Here is a 23450-nt window from a genome sequence, read left to right on the forward strand (position 1 = left end):
CCTTGTCCCCTTGTCTGTCCGCTGGTCACCTCTCGTCTGTCCGCCTCCCCAGTCCTCTCTCTGCCCCGGCCCCTCCCCCCTCTCTCTATTTTACGCCTCGGCACAGATTCGTTGTCCTTCTTTTTGTCTTGGTGTGTCTCGCTCGGTGTGTCTTTGTGCGTGTCTCTCTCTGCATGTGTCTGCCTATGCTGTTCCCGTGTCTGTGTTTTATCATTCATTCTTACCTGATGATGGTTGCTTGTGTTGCAACCGAAACGTCGTATTCCATTATTATTTGATTTTATTTTCTACGTGACTTACCAAAAGAACCAAAGTTTGCATGCATTGTGAAAGTGCTTTTTTAAAATCCATATCTTTCCTGTTCACGGTTTATTAGAATACTGTGGTGCAAATAATATCACAATGGTAAATATAGTAGTTTTAAATTAAACCTGTATTTAAAAATATATGATCTACTAAATAGCATTTACCCATTAACGCTCTATCGATTCATCAAATAGTGCACACAAAGTCGGCTTATGATTAATACAAACATGTAAGTGATATGCTGTTACATCGAGGCTAATGCAGCAGACATTGCTAAACAATCGAGGCGGCGAAGCTGTTGACTCTCGAATCGAATCCCGACCCAAATCGTGACAATTCACCAAATCACTCTGGGGGATCATTGCATGCTCAGCATCTTTCTTAAATCTTGACTTAAAGTTTTCGTGACAGCAGGAATTAATATTCTTGGGTCTTTCGGTAAAGTCACGTAGATAGGTTAAACGAAAATAACCAAAAATAACAAAAAACTGCAAAAAATATATATAACAAAAATCTACTAGTTTTTTTGTTATTTTTTGTTATTTTCTTTGCACCTATCTACGTGACATTACCGAAAGACCCAAGAAGATGAGCCCCTTTCTTTTCAATCCACAGCTGTATGAAGATCTCCCCATGTGGATAGTAGGGTTTACTTGACCAAACTTCACCACGCTGGTCAGTGCGGGTGTTGGTGATGTAGGGGAGCACAGACGTGGAAGCATATATTTACTATACAACATTGCAATCTGCTGCACTGACGTCTACTGAACACCATGTAGCCCTGCAGCTGCCGATGGCAATCTGCTGGCACATGAGAGTCACCAACCCAGGTAATTTCCAGGCTCAAACCCGCTTGGCCTGTGGGATCCAGCAAGCGGTGCTTTTCTGGCAATTTGGTCATCGGCGAATCATCCCGTGCCTGCATAGCACCACCTCTGGATACCACCTATCCCGTCACGGTACGGGCAGCGGCTTTACGCCGCGTTACACTGCCCACACCGAGGTGCCGACAGCAAGCATCTTGCGCTCGCTGTGTCCCCCCAGCACGGGTCCGCGGGGTGGACACAAGCGAGCAAAGGCTCCGGCCGCCCACCTGCGCTAGGTTTCACATATACCCCATGTTGCTCTTCGTCTCCCACCGTTTCTTAGCTTCGAATCTGCAACAAGATAAAAAAAAATGCGTGAAAGATAGAACATACAGAGAACATACAAAGAACACGTGTGAAAACGTGCGATGCTGCGTTGGCAGTGGTGCATGTGAGTAAATAACAGCAACGGAACGCATCAAGAGCGCCGCCCTGATGATATATGTTTTTAAATCAGTGACATTTGGAGCAATGGTCCTTCTTCACAGCACATAAGGGTCATTACCCGAAACGTTGCCCATTACATATTTTTCCATCTATTTTCTTAACTGCTGTATTTCTATTAAATTATTGATATCAGGGCCCCACGGTTATGTAGTACAGCCTGCAAATATTAACCACTCAATATCTCTGGCCTCTTCCCTCTCTCGGCTATGAAGAACGGCCATTTCTCTAAACGTTGTCTATTTTCTTTCTCTTTGGGATACACTTATGAGTGGCACATTGAAACACGAGGTGTGTTTAGGCATTCTTGCTCGAACAATCATTGTCGTCATCAACGGGATTGATCTATTCACTGCTGGACGAAGGCCTCCTCTCTCCCAAGCCGTCACATCCCTCATTCTCAAGCGGTGAAACAATCCATCGGGCATCGAGTATTTGTTATATCTTGTGTGTGTTGTTGTGCAAGTGTATGTACACTCGGTGTTAGCGTGTACGTGCATGTGTTCTGTACGTATGCGTATATCTGATCTGTAAGAATCGTGCTGCGTTATCGAGAATGAGTAGTTTTTTTAGTTGGTCTATTGTTGTTTTTTAATGTTTTTATTGTGGTAAGAACACGAGCTCGGTACAACGCGCCGATGCGTTCTAGGGACGGCGGTGGGGGGACAGAAAATCCGCAGGGGTGAGGGGAGGGCTCTCGGCGTCTCATAGCCACATTTAAGTGGGGGTGGTAGGCTCGATGCCTCAACCTATGGTATTCTTTCGTCGGGAAGAGGGGGGCTTATATATGGGGGGGGGGAGGTACAGAGATAACCAACATTCTGCGGGGAGTCTGGGTGGAAGGGAGGTGAGCGTGAGTAGTTTTTGATCAAGCGCCCCACCCCATACGCCTCAGAAGCGCCTTACATCATCGTATCTAATCTCAGCACAATTGAAAGAGCTTCCCTCAGTGGCAGCTGTCCCCGTGGATACAACGTGACCCAGAGCCTGGCCTGCAAACGGGCATCAGTCTGCCAGTAAGATGCAAATACTACGTGCAATTCCCAGTTTCGAATTTGGTAAATGTGGACCCCGATATGCCACTACATAGTGGCCTACTCTGGCGACGGACATTCAGGGATGGCCACCGCGAGGCAGGCAGCATGTGGTATCATCACGGTCATTACACCCGCAGTATTAATTAGGGCATCCGTCGGATGCGAACTGTGAACCTCCACCACAAACGGTGGACGTGCTAATTGGCAGGCCATGTCACCACTGAAAAAAAGAGAAAACATCGAAAAATTTAACGAAATGCAGGTCTCTTGAAAAGCTGTGTGAATGTATGGCAGGCTGTATCAGGGCATTTAGATCAGTGTGTAGATTCTGTGACTATTGTGCACCTGTATGCGTGTGCATAAATATTGCATATTTGTATATACGATGTGTAAGCATCATTGTTAATTTAAAACATTCCTGCGGAGGGAGCTGGTAGGAACATTGGGTTGCTCGGTCAATGGCCAGGGTCAATGGCGGCGTGGTGTATTCCGCAAATATGCCCGACTGTGAGGGCGGGCACAAGCCGGTGTGAGTAGGTTAAACGTTGAGTTTTATAAGGGTACCATGGGGTGACCAGCCCCTCCCCACCCAGCCCCTCCCTCCCCAACCAGCCCCTCCCTCCCCACCCAGCCCCTCCCTGCACGACGGACGGACAAAATAATCCCCTGTGGGCTGGTGTAACCAGGAGGTTCCTACCAGTATTATTCAAAACAGTCTACTGTGAGCAGCACCAGGGCATCAATGGTGTAAACATCCTCATGCTCTCGTATTGAGTCATATCCTGTCAGATCCAACCCGTGTGGGTTGGCTACGATCCGCATCTGGCTTTAGAGGATCTGTCTCTCAATCTTGATTTGAGGCTTTCGTGACTGCAGGAATCCATACTCTTTGGTTCTTTCGGTAAAGTCACGTAGGCATAAAATAAAATAAATCACGACGTTTCGGGCGCAACATAAGCGTCCGTCATCAGGTGGGAAAACTTAGTCTGCTGCTGAGGCTGTAATATGTATTACACCCGTTGGGTTGCACTCCCTCGTCGAGGAGGCCCACCTCTTCTCCTTCTTTTCTACAGTTACATGCTAATTTCTCACTTTAACATCATGCTAATCCCTCACATTAACATAGCCACTTCCGTGCCCTCTAATTTCTCACATTAACATCATGCTAATCCCTCACATTAACATAGCCACTTCTGTGCCCTCTAATTTCTCACATTAACATCATGCTAATCTCTCACATTAACATAGCCACTTCCATGCCCTCGTCGAGAAGGCCGCTTTCCTTATTTTCTACAGTTACATGATAATTTCTCACATTAACATCACTAGCCCCGGCCACTTCTTTATAACCATATTCTTAGGTTTTTTCGGTAAAGTCACGTAGGTAAAAAAACATTAAAAAGTAAAATAAAATAAAAAATCACGACGTTTCGGAGGCAACACAAGCTTCCGTCTTCAGGTGGTACCGTCACAGCCACGACAGCTGTATCAAGTAAATGAGAGATTGCAGAAGCCACCACTCCGTTTATATAATGGTTGGAGGAGGTGGTGGAGCAAGGGCCGCATACTTTTATTAATATGGTAAGGTGAGGCTTAAGACTAAGAATAGACTGCATAACAAAGGCTGAGCCTTTGTTATGGAGAGGTGCGGTTTGTGACTCAACCTGTAACAGGGAGACCACCACTAGACATGGTAAACTGTGATGGTTGTCTGTCAAATAAGATTGGCAAATAAGTGTAGTTAAATCTTTTTTGCATGGTTAATCACATCTTTCCAATGATTACTCAGTTTGTAACCGTCATCACGGTTGAAATTATGTCTGTGTTTGTATATTTGTATGGCTTCGTGTACAAACCTTTGATGGTAGCCAGGAGGTTTGCAGAGAACCTTGGTCTCGGAAAATACAATTTCATGAGAGCCCACCGAGTTGTAGCAATGATCGGCAACGGCCGAAGAATCAGTTCTGCCGTGTTTCAGATCTGACTTGTGCTCGCGGACACGATCAGAAACATGACGTTTCGTTTCTCCAATGTAGCAATCACCACAAATGCAACTCAATTTGTAGACTCCAGGATACTGTAAGTCAGGAACGACATCCTTCACAGATGGTCACGCCTGCTATGTATGGCAACGTGATAGTTCACGTTGCCATACATAGCAAACATAAGATCCAAGTCCGATTCAGTACAGTGCATAAAATCCATGATTTGATTCCATCTGTGAAGGATGTCGTTCCTGACTTACAGTATCCTGGAGTCTACAAATTGAGTTGCATTTGTGGTGATTGCTACATTGGAGAAACGAAACGTCATGTTTCTGATCGTGTCCGCGAGCACAAGTCACATCTGAAACACGGCAAAACTGATTCTTCGGCCGTTGCCGATCATTGCTACAACTCGGTGGGCTCTCATGAAATTGTATTTTCCGAGACCAAGGTTCTCTGCAAACCTCCTGGCTACCATCAAAGGTTTGTACACGAAGCCATACAAATATACAAACACAGACATAATTTCAACCGTGATGACGGTTACAAACTGAGTAATCATTGGAAAGATGTGATTAACCATGCAAAAAAGATTTAACTACACTTATTTGCCAATCTTATTTGACAGACAACCATCACAGTTTACCATGTCTAGTGGTGGTCTCCCTGTTACAGGTTGAGTCACAAACCGCACCTCTCCATAACAAAGGCTCAGCCTTTGTTATGCAGTCTATTCTTAGTCTTAAGCCTCACCTTACCATATTAATAAAAGTATGCGGCCCTTGCTCCACCACCTCCTCCAACCATTATATAAACGGAGTGGTGGCTTCTGCAATCTCTCATTTACTTGATACAGCTGTCGTGGCTGTGACGGTACCACCTGAAGACGGAAGCTTGTGTTGCCTCCGAAACATCGTGATTTTTATTTTATTTTACTTTTTAATGTTTTTTTACCTACGTGACTTTACCGAAAAAACCTAAGGATATGAATTATTGCAGTCACGAAAGCTTCAAATCTAGAATTCTTTATAACCCTTGAGCTACACCCATTTCAAACCTTTTAAAACAGTCTGCCTCAGCAGCAGACCATGCTTTCCCACCTGATGACGGACGCTTGTGTTGCGCCCGAAACGTCGTGATTTATTTTATGCCTACGTGATCTGTCTCTCATTGCTGGTAATTCTCAACAGCGGCGTTTGAACATGAACACAATGCACGGACGTGAAAATGAACATCGATGATAAAGTGGCAGCCAAGAGAAGAAACTACGCCAGGAAAGTACGTCCGTCAAGGAGAAGGAGCAATTCAAGCAGCTCGTGTGTAAGTGGATCGTTGTGCCACTATCCAACTTGCTATTTGCTCATGTTGTTGTTGTCGTCATCAACAGCTGATCTTATCCATAATAGGTTTTTTTTTGTTAGATCACGTAAATATAAATATGTCGTTAAACCCGCCACCACCCCACACAGCCAATCGGTAAGGTTTAAGGTAAACAAAACGTGATAGTTAGTTACTAGTGCAGCACACCGGTGTGTTGGAGAGTAAACCCACTACAACATTTACAATTCGAGCATCGTGACGTTTCGCCAGCAATTACAAGTAGCATCATCAGGCGACAGCCAGAGTTTTGGAAAAAAATCCTCTTCCTGTTTCAGTCTTAAATAGAGGGATAAATGTGATGTCATCACTTGTGGGCCAATCAGGTGCGAAGCCCAGAGGGGAGGGGGGTTAACGTATTCATATAATGCATAAATGTGTAATTTTAACGACACCTTTATATTTACGCAATCTAACCCAAAAAAACCTCTATTATGGATATTGGTTGTAAAAGCCTTCGTGTTTAACTAGCTAATCTTATCTTTAATGTAATTTATATAGCACCTTAACCAAGGCGCTTTACAGAGAATTAAGAATGGTACAACAACGCGTGTGAATGTAACGGTGGAGATTAGGTGAACGAAATAGATAACAAAAAAAGCAATGGAGGTGAATCTGTGCATTAAGTGAAAGCAAAAATTTATGACAGCAAATGATGACGAATGGATTGAGTGAATGGGGGAATGAGTGATAGCCATGTCATGAGAACATGAAGAGGGACCGGTAACGGTGGTAGTGGTTAAGAGGTCGGAGATTAAGGGGGGTCATGGGGTTAGCTCTGGAAAATAATTGAGTGTTGAGTAAGGAGCGGAGACTAGTAAGCGACATGTGAATGCGTGGGAAGCGAGGCTTGTGGAGGGCACAGCGTCACACCTACCCCCACGCCAAGTTGGGTTTCTTCTTCTTGAACTTGGCTTCTGACATCGCGCGCTGCTCTGCTACAAATTCGCGGCACTCCACCGCCTTGCTCACCATCACCCCAAACTGCAAGGAAAACATTGTAAATGTGTAAACCATAAAATAAAAAAATGCCCAATAACGAAAGAGATTTAATGAGGAATAAAACTGGTTCACGTGCATTGATACCCTGGTTTACGCCAGGGGTGCGTTCCCGAAAGGAGCGAAGACGAATATCGAAACGACGTCAATCAACGCAAGTGACAGGGAGGCAAAGTCTGAGGCGACGGATATGATAAAAGACGGATGCTGATGTGTGGGCAGAGGCGCCAAGGTGGCGAGATATTCACTACCTCGCCCGGTGTACAGGAGGTCATGGGTTTGATCCCGACCCCGATGCCTCGAAATTTGGAGTATGCATGCTCTCCCAATAGTCGCGTAAATTTTTCTCCAGGTCCTCCGGTTTTTTCCTCCACATTTAAAATCAACATGCATTGAGAGGATTTGGCTGATATACATTTCCACATGATAAACCACTTAAATCGAGCTATCATTTGTGGCCAGGTCGCTTCTGAAAAAAGAAATATACTCGACAGCTCGGTGGGCCTTACCTGGTAAAAGAAATAATAGTTTATAGCAGTTTGAAATCATGCAGTGGTATTAATAAAGTGATGACGTATTTGGGAAACGACGTAAAAGGGGTGCGACTGTACTTTGCTTAATTTGAGTCAGCTCTCGATTATTAATGGGGGAGTGGAGTTCACAACGCGCGTCAGTTAGGTGATGACGACACACAATTTCATTGTTCACACTGCATCGAGTGGGGCTGATCGGGTTTTACTTTCCGACAAGTCTGTGGCACCGATTCACTGACTCACGGACAGGTGGTCACCAGCGAATAGAGCCGGCGTACGCGTAGAGAAGCTTCACGCTTTGTTTTTTAAACAAAGCGCGAGCCCGTTGCAGCATGTTGCGTAGCTTGTTAAGTCCGACGACAGCGTTCACATGATATGATCGCAACGCAGTCGAGTCATTCGATAGGAGGGGTGGTTTGGGTTTTACTTTTTTCTTAACAGAGACTGCCAGATACTGCTGCTGCTGCGTATTGATGTTCCATACTGGTGCGATTGGACATTTCACTTACACTGCCTTGAAAGATTTCCATCGTCATTGAAAGGTGCAACCCTCCATGTACTCGCTCACGCCACTGTTGGAAGGACCTCCATGAGAGGGAGCTCTAGAGAACCCCTCTAGAGTGTGTTTGGCCTACTCATCCACACCGGCGAGAAATCTTGAATAAAGGTGGAAGTACCCACACTCCACCCCACCACGCACGCGACCTGCCCGTCTAACTGCGGTGAACCGACTTACACCGTCGAGACTGAACCACTGGATTGTGAGTCGAGTGTGCGAATCATTACACCCTGGCAGCCCCCCCCCCCCCCCCATTGCTGTAAAGTGACGTTGGAAAGTTCTCATGGCCGTGGCTCCACGCAGGATGGATGCGGGGCGCATGTGAAGAGGACGACGCACCTCTCGCGACGCCACCTGGTCACTCAGCCGGTCGGCCACGTCGATGTCGCCCTCGGCAATGGCGGCCTCCACCCTCTTGTCCAGACGGCCCTGTCCGAGCAACGCAGCCCATTACGCATGACACAATCTCATATGACGCGTAAACACACGCGCATAACACACTGTATGGTGATAATTATGACAAGTACGATCACATACGCTCACAGTACCATTACCTTAATCACGTAATTTATAATTATTATAAGAATTTAGAGTCCTTTGTCAATCCCCTGCTGAAATAAATCCTCCCCAACACCAGGACAGTCATTTCATCCCGCACCTCTGATTAGCACGGTTGGTTACGTACGGTGCTAAAGAAGTTCAACGTACATATATATATACACGTGTTGTTTGACCAATCCTCACCACACTGGCCAGTGTGGGTTGGTTAAGTAGGGGGGAGGTGCCCAGGACCAGCTCAGATCACTCGCCACCGATGTTAGCAGGAGCTGGAATCAAACTCAGGTTGGCGGGTTGATAGCGCAGTGTGCTAACCACTGCGCCACAGCTCCCCACAATGTCAACACAAATCTGTACCGTGACGTCACGAAGCGACACGTACAAGTAAACTGACAACACGCTGTGACTAGGCTGCCGCTACACCATTAGTGTAAACACCAACATATAAAAACGGTTCTGAGAATTGCCACTCACACGAGTGGCAGTGGGAAACGCACACTTTATATTACGTAAAAGTATGCCCAGAAAAAACAAGTGCTTACAAGTTCGCGGCGATAACGTTTACAGACGTGTCTGCAATGTGAATTAACAACCCGAATGTGAACTCTTAAAAGCAAAGTGGGGAGCAACGGAGTCCTTGACACACACAGACGTACAGCCCAGCACAGGAGTCCCTGACACGCACAGACGTACAGCCCGTCACATGAGTCCCTGACACACACAGACGTACAGCTCGGCACAGGAGCTCCATAAACACGGACGTCAGCATCAGCTTAAAGGTCGTAATATTCTTCTTTTCTTTCGCATGGCTGATGTAGATGCAAGCCAGATAAGTGCGTCAGGATGATCGGAGTGTATCGCTATACCCTTCAAACACAATGCCTCCCTCTTCCCTAACTCCCCGAGAATATCCATACGAACATTCACCTGTAATTATATTCTGAGTAACAAACCCTTCTAAAATCAAACGTATTACGTGTAAACTCATTTGTATTAAACATAAATGTGTCGAAAGATGAGGACACAATGCATCCTGGGTAACCATGTTGCAGAGTGGTGTATTGTTGAAGACAGACGCATTTTCTGTCTTCAACAAGTGGTGGCGTGATGTTAACTCCCTTGCCTGGTATGAAGGAGGTTGTGGGTTTGATCCCGACCCTGATGCCTGCTGTATATTTGGAGTTTGTATCTTCTCCCCGTGGTCGCGTGTATTTTTCTCCGGGTCCTCCGGTTTTTCTCCCCAAATTTATAGTCATGCATTTAGAGTATTTGGCTGCTACAAATGTCCACGTGATGATAAGCCACTTTGTCGAGCTATCATTTGTGATAGCAATGTCGCTTCTGAAAAAGTGCTATGAAGCTCAGTGGGTCTTACCTGATAAAATAAAAATAGAACAGAATAGTCTCACCTGGTCACTTATTTGTGGGCCTCAGTCAGTATTTGAACAGGATCAGAGAGGCCTTCAAGAAATGTAGATTCGTCAACTCTTCATACACTAACGCGAAATCATTATAAATGCTAAAACCACAATTTAACGTATAACTGATTGTGAAGAAAACATTCCGTGAATTATTACGTAGAGAGTAATCCAAACGCATCTCAGTCTCTCCACACGACAGGATTGGCAACAACCAGAACATTCCAAAAGTGAAAAATCGTAAACACCGGACCCCCTTTATCTTGCTCAGGATCATCACAGAGAAACTTGTAAAACTAGACCAAAATACGCCATTCGCCATGAAGTGGCGGTGACATCACCACGGCGCATGTGCCAGGCCAGGTGCATTTTGAGGAAAACTACACCAGCATGCCACACATGAGCAGTTTACCCGTTAATGAGTAACATAAAAAAAACCTTCAAAACTCGGTAAACAAGATTGAGAGAATGAGAAAACTGCCATCCCTGCAAAATCAACAAGTGCAGTAAAATGATACATCACCACCACACACCCCCTCACCCGGCAGATGGTGAACAACAGGGAATCGTAAACAAGCAGGTGTTTGTTTCAATGTCAAATTTTAACGCATTTTTAAATCCACTGACCTATGGTCTGGAAGGGGCCTTGACTAAAAGGTCGGTACACGATATATACGGACACATGTGATGCTCTGTATGACCAGATTACCCAGAAAGCGCCCATTCTGTATGTATGTTCAAATTCTTTCGCACCATACTAGTCAATTGTACTAATCTGAGGTGCACAACCGTGCTAATTCTCGTCAGACTGTGGAAGCTAAGCATGGTTGAATCTGCATAGGGGTGCCACGGTGGGGAGTTGTTAACTACCTCGCCTGGTATACAAGAGGTCGTGAGTTCGATCCCGACCCTGACACCTGTATATTTGGAGTTTGCATGTTACTCTTCCTGTGGTCGTGTGGATTTTTCTCCGGACCCTCCTGTTTCCCCCTCCACATTTAGAAACATGCGTTTTGAGCATTTGGCTGCTATACATATACATTTGTGGCCAGGTCACTTCTGAAAGAGATCTATAGATCTCAGTGGGCCAAACCTAATAAAATAAAAAAAAATTTCAATCATAGTTTTAGTGTTTGGATAGACCACCAGGGGGCCTCTGTGGTGGGTGGCAAAGGGCAGGAAGATTGAGAACAGATCAAGCTTAACACGCAGAGTATCTCACTTCCATGGCTGTAACATTGCTCACAGGGTGACCGCATTAGGGACTGTGCGATAACCGCAGGAGATAAACCCATACTACCCCAACCAAAAATACCTCAACGACTTTATCAGAGATCTTGGTCTCACCAAGTCCAATGCCGAGCATTTGACGTCTAGGCTCAAGCAGTGGAACTTGTTGGATGAAAGTGTACAAGTCGCAGATCAGAGGAAGCGTCACCAACCTTTTTGCAACTTCTTCACCCATCAAGATGGGCTCTGCTTCTGCCACAATGTGACCAGTCTGTTCGAGGCAATTGGAATCGCCTGTAACCAGAATTAGTGGCGCCTCTTCATTGACAGCTCATCCAGGAGCCTCAAAGCCGTGCTGCTCCGTAATGGTAACAAGTACCCGTCTCTTCCCCTGGCTCACTCGGTGCACCTCAAAGAGGATTACAACAGCATCAAGACTTTTCTGGACGCCTTGAAGTATGATGAGTATGGCTGGGAGGTCATCGGAGACTTCAAAATGGTGGCATTTCTTATGGGTCTCCAAGGCGGTTTTACAAAGTTTCCCTGCTATCTTTGCCTTTGGGACAGCAGGGACACCAAGGCGCACTACCACAGGCGGGACTGGCCACAGCGGACCGAGTTCTCTGTGGGGAGGAACAATGTCAAGTGGGAGCCACTGGTGGCCCCCGGGAAGGTGCTGATGCCACCAATGCACGTAAAATTGGGCTTTATGAATTTTTTTGTCAGAGCTGTAGATAAGGAGTCAGCAGCCTTCAAGTACCTTCAAAACTTCTTGCCTAAGCTGTCTGAGGCAAAAGTCAAAGCCAGTGCCTTCGTCGGATTACAGATGAAGAAGATCCTGGAGTGCAATGAATTCCCCAAGAAGCTCACTAGTAAGGAGAAAGTGGCTTAGAACAGCTTTGTTGCAGTGGTTCGTAGCTTCCTGCGCAATCACAAGGTCGAAAACTACGTGTAGCTGGTTGAGACTCTGGTGAAGAACTACGGCACAATGGGCTGTGGGATGTCCCTCAAAGTCCATATCCTTGATGCTCATCTTGATCAATTCAAGAAGAATATGGGAGCATACTCGGAGGAGCAAGGTGAGCGCTTCCACCAGGATATACTGGACTTTGAACGCCGCTACCAAGGACAGTATAACGAGAACATGATGAGAGACTACATTTAGGGGCTGATTCGTGAAAGTGATTTATAGTATAATCGTAAATCTCGAAAAACTACTCACTTCTACATCTTTTGTAGTCATTTTTGTATTACTTTAGTATAAATACATGTCCATTTTTATTCATATGTTGTTTTTCTCTGACTTAATGTGAACGAAAAGACACAAATTCGCCCATTTTCTCATTGAAAATAGGTACATTTCAAAATATCAATGTCCTGGTCACAAAAGCAAAGCTTGTGGGGAATAATAGCCATTTTCTATACTTTTTAGGCATAAGCAATGAGGAAATAACACTTACTACCCAGGAACAAAAATTGTGTTACATAGTGTAATATATGCGTTGTCCTTGAAACTGATTGGCCTACACCAGAGACAGAATTCTTCATGGCCTAGTCTCACCAGCGTCAGACCAGAGAACACCAAAAGGCGAAAGGCTCAAAGACAATGCCACACGTATCAGAGGATTTATAGCTTGGGTTGAGCTGCTATATTATGGGACCTTTTTGCCAGTATCAAAGTATGAAAAAGAAGAATAGGTTTGGTTCAAATTTGGATCATCTCAAGGGCACTATCTTACATCCCATCGCGCACAGACGGCCAAAGGTAATGCATAAACGCTTTAAACCTGAACTGGAAAGCATTGAACATTCCTCATGAAGTCAAATACAGGCCAAGTAGCGATCTTTCAGTACCGGAAACAATCAATTTAAGTTGGGTATTATCAGTTTAAGTCGTCGATCAGTTTGATGTCATCCACAAAAGTGTCTACTATCACTTGTAAGTTGCTCAATCGCTCGCTACCAAGTTGTGTTTGTGTGCTGCACGCGCTTGCTCTGGCATGCCCGAGGGACTACTTTGAGCAGCGTAGTGGTACTATGCTGTTATTCGCCGATGTATCCCTCCACCACTTGCCTCTTGACCTCCCTCGACTCATTCGAGCCACATCGCCCCCCCCCCCCCCCCCATGATAATGTGAGCAAATATACCCTGGCAAGATTTATATACCTATTGCGCGTCTTATTTTATTGTTATGTAATGTTTTTTTATTTGTATGTAAATATATATTTTACTTATTTTCCTCCATTATTTGCAATCTATTAGGACTTTACATATGGAGTATCGGAGTGCTGGAACGTATCTCCTGTATTTTAGTTCGTTCTTACCGGAAATAGCTAATCAGTTAACGTCGTCCCAGTTTAAGTCGTGTTTTCCAGGAACGTAACCCCGACTTAAACTGACCATTCCCAGTACTGCACTGATGCAATGCAGCTCTCTTGCAAAACACTTCTCTTATTATCGTGCAGTGCTGGCCCCAGTGACGATTGTGACGTCACTGGTTCATCGTGACAATGGGACGTGCACGCTCTCACGTCACTTGCCCGGCTGCGTGCATTTTAAACCGCAATGAGAAGTAACACACAATGGAGATTTTCACTCAACGCAGGCCAACCTACTCTTACAATAAACTTAATCTACATCAGTGTTCTTCAATAACTTTCAGAGGGGGGGCGCTTTCGCCAATAAGACATCATCAGTGCGAGAGCCACCACACATTTGAAACCATTGGGGTTTGATAGAACGTTGATGATGGGGAGTATATTCTTTGGGTCTTTCGGTAAAGTCACGTAGATAGGTTCAAATAAAAAAAAAATGTTAAACGATCAATTTGTGACTTACCGAAAGACCTAAAGAATATGAATTCCTGCAGTCACGAAAGCTTCAAGTCAAGATTTATGATGAGGGGTGTTCTCACATTTGTTTGTCAGGGGCTGCACTAAAGGTCACCAGGGGCTAACGGCGGCCCGTGGGCCTTGCAATGAAGAACACTGCTCTACATTCTCTTTAGGGGCCGTCCATAAATGACGTCACGCGATTTTGGACGATTTTTTACCCCCCCCCTCGCCACACGGCGTCACAAAAAGTCAGACCCCCCCTCAAATATGATGTCACAAAGCTCTGCCCCCCCCCAAAACCATATTTCCATTTTGAAAATAAAACATGCTTCAAATCGCTTTAAACTATTGCCATTGTAGTGCGTATTTAATATGGAGCTGCACTCTGATGTTGTAGGAGTGTTGTTAGAACAATTAGTGTTGTTAGAACAATTATATATCTATTTAAAGTTGCGCATTTTGATGTGACGTCACATTTCTCACCCCCCCCTCGTCACACATCGTCACAAATGTCTGACCCCCCCCCCTAGGTGCGTGACGTCATTTATGGACGGCCCTTTAAACGTTGTATCCTTGGCAGCTTTTCGGCCTCGTGCCAGTGCAAGTCTGCCCTCTCCAGGTTGACCGTGATGTTGTGCCGCTTAGCAACGAGGGGCAGTGGGTCTATGAAGCTACCAAGCGTCCCTCAGTTTTGACTGACAGTCCCAGTTTCACAAAGGCCGTCTCCGCGTTCCGAAGGTTTTGTAAAAAAAAAAAATCGCGCTTTTGTCTCGTGCGTGATATGGGCCCAAGGTGACAAAGAGAAAGGTCGACTCACTGGGTGTGTGGGGGCAGCAATGCTGAGCCTCCCAGAAATGTGGTAGCTTCAACATAGTGCCCAGAATGGTTTCTGGCCTCAACATGGTCAGTGCGGGTAGGGTGGATCGTGGAAGTCAGTACGATTCAAGCAAATGGTGGGGTTTGGATGAGGCTCCGACAACACTCGTCGCTGGGTGTAGAGGCTGGCTGAGAGGCCATGAATGTGACTGTGTGCAGCGAATGTATTGGGAGAGGTGTCCACTTTCCTCCGATGCCCTTAGACATGCAGATTTACACAACAGGTCTGCGTTTCACTCCCACTCTGCGTTATCTCCACGGTGCTTCCTTTCTTTACTTCCTGTAGGTAGGCAGCCTTGTGATTCTGCTCTAAATTGGCGGCTACTTTTGCTGAGTGTACATGACATTATGCATTCCCAAAAACAAAACAAAGAGAGGCTGATTTGCACGTTGGAGAGACCTGGCGAAAAACGCGCGTGAAGTGCAATTGTGGCCCGTCATGAACAAAGCTTTTTACTGATCAAATGAGCGTGGTGCCACTTTGGGTGACATTGACTGTTGACTTCCCATAAGAGTTTTTTTTGGGTTAGATCGCCTAAATATAAACGTGTCGTTAAACCCGCCACAACATGACAACACAACCAATTAGTAAGGTTTGTCACATAAACAAAACGTGCCAATTAGTTACTGGTACAGCACACCGGTGTGTTGGAGAGTAAACCCACGACAACATTTACAATTCGAGTACGATGTTTCGCCAGTAATTACAACCAGCATCATCAGGCGACAGCGAGATTTGTGGTGAAATCCTCCCGTTGACTTCCCACGGAACGACGCTCGTTTAACCAGGCACAGGGGCAACGGCAAGGCCCCCCATCCTCCACAGATCGTGGTGTCACCCATTGTTTTTTTCGCATAGGGAAAACGTAAAAATTGCACACGTACAAAAACCCAGCACATATGTGCCATCTAAACAGCCCTCACAGCATGCTATCACCACCACAGTCGGTTCATAGATGTCCGATTGGACATCTCTGAACCTACGGGACATCTGTGAAAAAGAGCTTCATAGCTCATTGAATTCCTCCAGTCTAAATAAATATTCAGATTCTCACAGGGTTTGTCATCTTGAATGATGGTCGGGTTTATAAGAACCCTTTTTGCACCGTACGGAGCCGTGTACCGGACGGTGCCGTGCCGGGTCCGTGCCGAGCAAGCCTGGCGAGGCTCAGGAGGCACCGGATTGTTTTCCACTGCAGACCTCGAGGCGAGATGTTGGCGCGGGGAAAGGAGTGCCATGGTGGCGAGATGTTAACTACCTCGCCTGGTATACAGGAGGTCGTGGGTTCGATCCCGACCCTGACGCCTGCTGTATGTTTGGAGTTTGCATGTTAACTCCATGGTCGTGTCGATTTTTCTCCAGCTCCTCCGGTTTTCCCCTCCACGTTAAAATTAATGTACGTTTAGAGTATTTGGTTCCTGCTATAAATTTCCACGTGACAAGCCACTTCATTAAGCTATCACTTGTGGCCAGGTAGGTTCTGAAAAAGAGCTGTATAGCTCAGTGGGCATTACCCGGTAAAATAGTCTCTTCTCCTGTTTTCAAAACGCGAATTTGATGTAATGCGATTAATGTATTTGGGAACACATTTTTTATAACTTGGATGAGAAATTGATATAATGCGGTCGAGTGAATGGAACTATGTCGCGCGAGTAGGAACAAGTGGCCGTACGGCTGCCTGGGCGTAGCATCACACACGGCGGGAGGCTGCTGGATGCTTCTCGATGCTACCCACGCGCCTGAGTCTTTGTTCAGCCTGCTTACGCATCTCACGTGTTACCGTGGACCGTGCTTTATATTATTTATTATAACGCAATTTTTCCATAATGCAGTGTTCTTCAGGAACACAACTACAACCGCATTATAGGAGAACAGACTGTAGTTTTTTTTATACAGATGTCTCCTTGCGGGGCCAGCGTATATCGCGGCTTGGCTCGGAAAAGTCAAATATCCGCTGTAAAACCGTCCGTACCGCGTCAGTGGAGAAGGGGGTATGGGTGTGAGGCAGGGGGCTCACAGGGCCGGGAGCGGTGGGCGAGAGGCGTACCATGGGAGGGGGGCGGCTGCACGGTGGCGGCTCAAGGCGTTTGTTGGCGTGGAAGTACTGCTTGAGCTCGCTCCACTGCGCCTCCGGGCCCTCGCTGCATCACAACGAGCGACGGGAACGATTAGACCCGCTGCGGTACGAAAACGAACGCAGTCTGCTTATGAGCCCTACTTCATCCCATCGGTGCACAGGTAAATGGATTTGTCCAGTAAGCGTACATACAGCAATCCCTCGGGTAATGTTTATAATCCGTTCCATGAAAACTACTCTGAACCGAAATAACTGTTAATCGAATTCACTTATAAGTTGAAAAATAAGTAAAAATCACGGAGTGTACAAGAGAGCTGTTTCCACTGACAAAACAGAAAACGTTACAATGTAAACAGAGCCAGTCGAGGTTTCAACGCCCATAAATGGTGCATCGCTGATTGGCTGAGGCCGTGGCTCAGCCCCACTTACGAGCGCTCGGATTCGCCAAAATTGGCGCCATCGCGTGCATAACGTAAACGTACCGCTAGTCATAATGTCAACGTCAGTCAAAACCATGAGATCCTATGGGGGGCGAAACGTTAACCCTAAAAACCGTTTACCGATGTCACTGCTAACCGAGGGACGACTGTCCTGTCGAACTGAATCGTGGTCATACCTGGCGGGACGGTCGCCTGGCTCGCCCTGTTGCTGTGGGATGGGCGAGTCGTGAGCTTTGTGTTTCCTCCTCCTCCTCTTCCGTGATGACCGTGTGGCTAGGAGGGTGTGAGCGGTGCAGGAGGATGTTCTCGTCAATGCAAGTCATGCGTACACTCCATCATAATAACAATCACAGCATGACTAACTTAGTGAGTGCACAAGAGCTCATTTAGCACACACACACACACATCTAAACAAAGGGCTTTGAGGAAAACTGAACAAGTACAATGGTGCGTTGGGTGCAGCAGCTTCTCTCAAGCAATTTGGGCATGAAGTGAGAATGACACAAATGCTCCACGTGGCACACGCAAGATGTGACGGGCAAGGCAAAGTTCGTACTTTCATCGTAGCGTCTCAAATCGTTTGTTGATCTTTTCACAAGCATCTCCCTCCGCCGTTGCAATTCAATAAACTTCTATCAGGAGACAAAAGTTTCAATTGTTAAACACAACCCGATGTTGGGAGAAGCATCACACACATTTATATTTTATTATATTTTTTAAGATAAGCAATGATTTAATGATGCAATACCATTAACATCTCACGGTGGTGAGATGTTAACTACCTCGCCTGGTATACAGGAGGTCGTAGGTGCGATCCCGATCCTGACGCCTGCTGTATAATTGGAGTTGACATACTCTTAGGTTTTTTCGGTAAAGTCACGTAGGTAAAAAATAAAATTAATAAAAGTAATAATAGAAATAAAATAATAAATCACGACGTTTCGGAGGCAACATAAGTCTCCGAAACGTCGTGATTTATTATTTTATTTCTATTATTACTTTTATTAATTGTATTTTTTACCTACGTGACTTTACCGAAAAAACCTAAGAGTATGATTCCTTGCAGTCACGAAAACTTCAAATCTAGAATGGAGTTGACGTGTCTCTCTCCCCGTTCCGTGTGCTCTCTCCGGGTCCTCCAGTTTTTTCCCCTCCATATTTAGAATCAACGTGCGTATTTGGCTGCGATATATTTCCACATAAGCCACTTTGTTGATCTATCATTTGTGATAGCCAGTTTGTTTCTGAAAAAGAGCTTCATAGCTCGGTGGGCCTTAGCTGGTAAATAACATTAATTGTAGTTTAATAGTTTACGTAATGACCCACACCGCAGTGTCATTGAAACTCGGGCCTCACTGTTCCCCAGGGCTTGCTGGTGCCAGATTCCAGCTTCAGTGTTGCAGCTGTAGCTCCACCACCTGTCTGTGCAACACAGCAGCACTTCCTCCTCGTTGTCTTCCCCCCGCACCTATGAGCCCGGTTGGCTAGAAGTTCAACATACGTACATACACTCGTTTTATACGACTATTTCAAGATGTACTCATTCCTTTTGAGCACTTGTTATGATAAACTAAATCTATCAACAAATATCCATCTCTTCACATGTTTACCAACTATTTTTTGTAAAAGAATGTTAAGTAATGCTAAGTTGATGCTAAAACCTGTTGACTTCAATTCTCTTCTTGAACAGGTCTGTTTCGTTGACAATTTGAAGGTTCAGGGGCTTCGGTTCAAGCACCCGGCCTGCGCTGACGTTGAACGCAGTCATGGCATGAACAGTCTCAGGCCACCGGTCAGGAGCAGCTGCTGTGTCGGTCACAACGTGGTCCATGCACCGGCAACGCGAACATCAACTCTGTGTAGACGTGACCACCCTGACGGGTCGCGGGAGGGTTATTGGCATGAAATTTGCCATGAAACTACCGCGTGGCCTAACCCTAACAAAAAAAATACCACAACAATCAGAAGTTCAACATACATAGATATCGACTACGAACCTAAGATTGTTGATGTGGTTGTCGTGTCTGTAACGAGTTGTTCTTGTGAGTGGTTACCAGTGGTGGTTGTTGTTGTTGTGCGAGTGGTGGATCCATGGCTGGGTTTGCGGCTTTAGCAAGTGCAGTCTGAGCTCAACTCCGTGTCACTGAGTGTGTCACTGAGTGTGCACACCAGGTGAGTGAGTGTCACTGAGTGTGCACACCAGGTGAGTGTGTCACTGAGTGTGTCACTGAGTGTGCACACCAGGTGAGTGTGTCACTGAGTGTGTCACTGAGTGTGCACACCAGGTGAGTGTGTCACTGAGTGTGTCACTGAGTGTGCACACCAGGTGAGTGTGTCACTGAGTGTGCACACCAGGTGAGTGTGTCACTGAGTGTGCACACCAGGTGAGTGTGTCACTGAGTGTGTCACTGAGTGTGCACACCAGGTGAGTGTGTCACTGAGTGTGTCACTGAGTGTGCACACCAGGTGAGTGTGTCACTGAGTGTGTCACTGAGTGTGCTCACCAGGTGAGTGTGTCACTGAGTGTGCACACCAGGTGAGTGTGTCACTGAGTGTGTCACTGAGTGTGCTCACCAGGTGAGTGTGTCACTGAGTGTGCACACCAGGTGAGTGTGTCACTGAGTGTGTCACTGAGTGTGCACACCAGGTGAGTGTGTCACTGAGTGTGTCACTGAGTGTGCACACCAGGTGAGTGGTGACACTGAGTGACGTCACTGAGTGTGTCACTGAGTGTACTCACCAGGTGAGTGAGTGACACTGAGTGGTGTCACTGAGTGTGCACACCAGGTGAGTGTGTCACTGAGTGTGACACTGAGTGACGTATTCTTTGGTTCTTTCGGTAAAGTCACGTATAAAGAGAAAATAATAAATTAAATACTAGCATACGACGTTTCGATTGCAACACAAGCAATCATCATCAGGTATAAATTAAATAGAAACACAAATCTAGTATACTTAGAAATGTAATGTAATACAACAGAGAGTCGGAAAACATAACAGTCAACACCCTACCTGGTTGATTACGTTCTTCCTGAGAATGCTATATTTGAGAGAGAGATAAAACACAGAACCAGAGACATATAGACAGACATATAAGCAGACAGATATCACAGAGATACATAGAGAGAGAACAAACACAGGCACACAGAGAAATCACGCCTCTGTGTCGAGGCCTTAAATAGAGAGAGGGGGGCGGGGGTGGAGAGAGAGGGAGGGGTTAGAGAAATTAGCATGTCCATGAGTGGTACGGTGAGTGGCACGGTGCGAAAGCTTGAAAAAATTAGGAGGCAGGGAGAGAGACACACTAAATTAAATAACCTAGCAAAATTTCGAAATGTAATGCAATGCAACACAGAGGGTCGGTCAACACACAATTAACGCATAGCCTGGTTGATTACGTTCTTTCAAAGATTGCTAAATTAGAAGTTAAGTGTGAGTGACGTCACTGAGTGGTGCACACCAGGTGAGTGACACTGAGTGTGCACACCAGGTGAGTGTGTCACTGAGTGAGTGACACTGAGTGTGCACACCAGGTGAGTGACACTGAGTGTGCACACCAGGTGAGTGTGTCACTGAGTGTGCACACCAGGTGAGTAGTTGTCGTGGTGGTTGCATGAGACTCGACCTGCCGAAGACCGCTCTGTCCCACAGCCTCGCGGATTCTCCTCGCCTCCTCCCCATCGCTCTTCTCTTCACTCGCCTCCTCCTCCCCATCTCTCCCCTCCTCCTCCCTATCTCTCTCCGCGTCTCTCCCCACTCTCTCCATGTTGTTGTCTTCGTCTCCGCGTCCACGGTCAGTGGGCACCGAGGAATCGACTTGGCAGAAAACACGAATCGATTCCGACATTAAGCCAATGGGGGATGTCGATTCAAACAACCAATTGTCAGAGAATCGATTCCCTGCGTTCCGGTCTTGGGCGAATCGCGGTCGGTTGGTGATTGACGAGCGCAAGAATCGATTCCGCATTCGGAGGTCGCGTGCGCGTGGCCTTGGGAAGCTTTCATCCAGCAGTGGATCGATCGCTGCTCCTGCTGACGATGATGCTGTGACACGTTGGGATCTTGCGCCTTCACAAAGTCACTGTTTCACTTGTTAACCTCGTTTTATTTCACCCCACTGAGCTATGCAGCTGTTTTTCAGAAGCTCCCTGGCTATCACGAATAAGCTCAACCGAGTGGTTTGCCATCATCGTGTGGAGATTGACAGCAGCCAAACAAACTCTAAACGCGTGGTGCTCATTCTAAATGTGGAGGGGGAAACCGGAGGACACCAAGAAATATCCACGCGACCGCGGGGAGAGAGAAACGCAAACTCCGAACACAACAGGGGGGGGGTCAGGTCGGGATCGAACCCATCTCCTCCTGCTGCTGCTGCACAGCGGGCCTCGAGATAGTGAACGTCTCACGCCACCACCGCGGCTCGTCCAGGACGTGAGGAGCGGTTCTCGGATCGCGTGGACGCGGTAATCGTCAGGAGCGCCGTGCGGCTGCGCGGCTCCCGAGCGATTAAATTCGCAACGCCCCCGACGATTCCCAATCGCGCTCGGATCGATTCTCTCAGTCGTGGATTTCACGCGGAAATCGCGATCGTAGGAATCGACGGTGGGGTGATGGGGGGGCGTTACGGGTCAAAGGTTACCGTGGGGGGGGGGCTCCGTGAATTCAAAGCCGCTACGTGGGCCCCCCCCTCACCACCCAGCGTCACGAATGGCAGACCACGAACAGCCTCACGCAGCGGGACGGCCACTCACTCGACCGATACCCATTCCCGCCGTTCGTCACGAAGTCGCGGTGACGTCGTCACGTCGGCTGTGCCAGGCTGGGTGCACTTTGTGGCCACGTGAAGTGTCGAAGGCTCGCTGCCGACAGGTCACGGGACAGACCCAGCAGGTGCCATGGTTTGGCTGGCTGAGATGACTGGCAAGATGCACCAGCTGTGCCCCCGACTGCTCCAGCTGAGACTGATAACTCGCACAAACACCCACTCAAGATACCCAAGACTCGCGTAAATACCCATACTCGCAGAGACCTTTAGACTCATACTCTTTGGTTTTTTCGGTAAAGTCACGTAGGTAAAAAATAAAATAAATAAAAAATAAATTAAATCACGACGTTTCGGGCGCAACACAAGCGTCCTTCAGGTGCGGACAACGTAGCAAAAGCACACCCGCTTACTTAAGCGGTTGACTTTACCGAAAAAACCAGAGTATGAATCCTTGCAGTCACGAAAGCTTCAAATCTAACTTTTGACTCGGTCTCAGAAACCCATAAACTCACGATTTTCAAAGATTGAGACTGCATTGCATAGATTTTTGCAAACTTGTCTTTTTCTTACGTGTTTCGTGAAATAGAGTAACCCAATTCTATCGAAACACGATCCAGGCCCCAAACGTGGCAGGCTTCAGACATGGTGAAATTAAGTGCATTGCAATTCACTCGGCCATGCGTTGGGGCAGCATATCCTCGCCTTTGCCTCGCGATGTGCGAATACTCAGTCCGATATCCCCCACGACCCAAACAACACGGGCAGGCTCTAATCTAGCAGTGGATAGGCAAAGGGATGTACGCGTCCTCCCAGAATCCCTGTGAAATGCTTGTTGGGAGTATCCTAACCCGAAAGGATTCCGTGAGCAACTGTTGGGGGCTTGAAGGGATTTTGGGCAAATCTCTGGTTATGGATTGCTTATTTTCACCATCCATTGTTGGTGTTTGGTGCATTTTACTTGCTCTTGAAAATAATGAGTTGTGAAAAGCAAACCAGAACCCTCAAGAAAATAACGGAATGTGGTTGCCCAGATTAAATGTGGCGATCTGCAGTGAGAAGCCAGTTCTCGCTGCAATTTAGAACTGCCCTCCATAGGCCCTGACAATAAAATACTTTAGAACGCACACAATATTTCAAAGATAAG

At 46.6% G+C, this 23450-nt stretch overlaps 1 protein-coding gene across 2 annotated transcripts; it reads right to left on the bottom strand.

Annotated features, from left to right (window-relative positions):
* Positions 1-359: 359 nt before the first annotated feature.
* On the bottom strand, positions 360-22080 carry FAM204A (family with sequence similarity 204 member A). 2 transcript variants are annotated; one of them, XM_078872804.1, is made up of 8 exons: positions 21167-21234; positions 20554-20581; positions 18098-18173; positions 17718-17814; positions 17072-17165; positions 8446-8535; positions 6893-6999; positions 360-1463 (listed from the first exon to the last, which is right to left on the bottom strand). In XM_078872804.1, the coding sequence occupies exons 1-8, from the start codon at positions 21220-21222 to the stop codon at positions 1412-1414; spliced, it is 600 nt and encodes a 199-aa protein (XP_078728930.1). In that variant the 5' UTR covers positions 21223-21234; the 3' UTR covers positions 360-1411. The 2 variants fall into 2 exon arrangements, with proteins under 2 accessions (XP_078728930.1, XP_078728921.1); XM_078872795.1 differs by lacking the exon at positions 20554-20581 and having other exon boundaries at positions 21167-22080.
* Between the last annotated feature and the right edge of the window lie 1370 nt (positions 22081-23450).

This window comes from Lampetra fluviatilis, chromosome 2 (assembly GCF_964198595.1).
Source record: "Lampetra fluviatilis chromosome 2, kcLamFluv1.1, whole genome shotgun sequence".
Lineage (NCBI taxonomy): Eukaryota > Metazoa > Chordata > Hyperoartia > Petromyzontiformes > Petromyzontidae > Lampetra > Lampetra fluviatilis.

Coding starts and splice junctions, on each gene's coding strand:
- FAM204A (XM_078872795.1), bottom strand. CDS start 21,508: ATGCGGAATCGATTCTTGCGCTCGTCAATCACCAACCGACCGCGATTC. Junction 17,166..17,717: donor CCAGGCGACCGTCCCGCCAG/GTATGACCACGA, acceptor GTTGTGATGCAG/CGAGGGCCCGGAGGCGCAGT. Junction 8,536..17,071: donor GCAGCCGCCCCCCTCCCATG/GTACGCCTCTCG, acceptor TTGCTCGGACAG/GGCCGTCTGGACAAGAGGGT.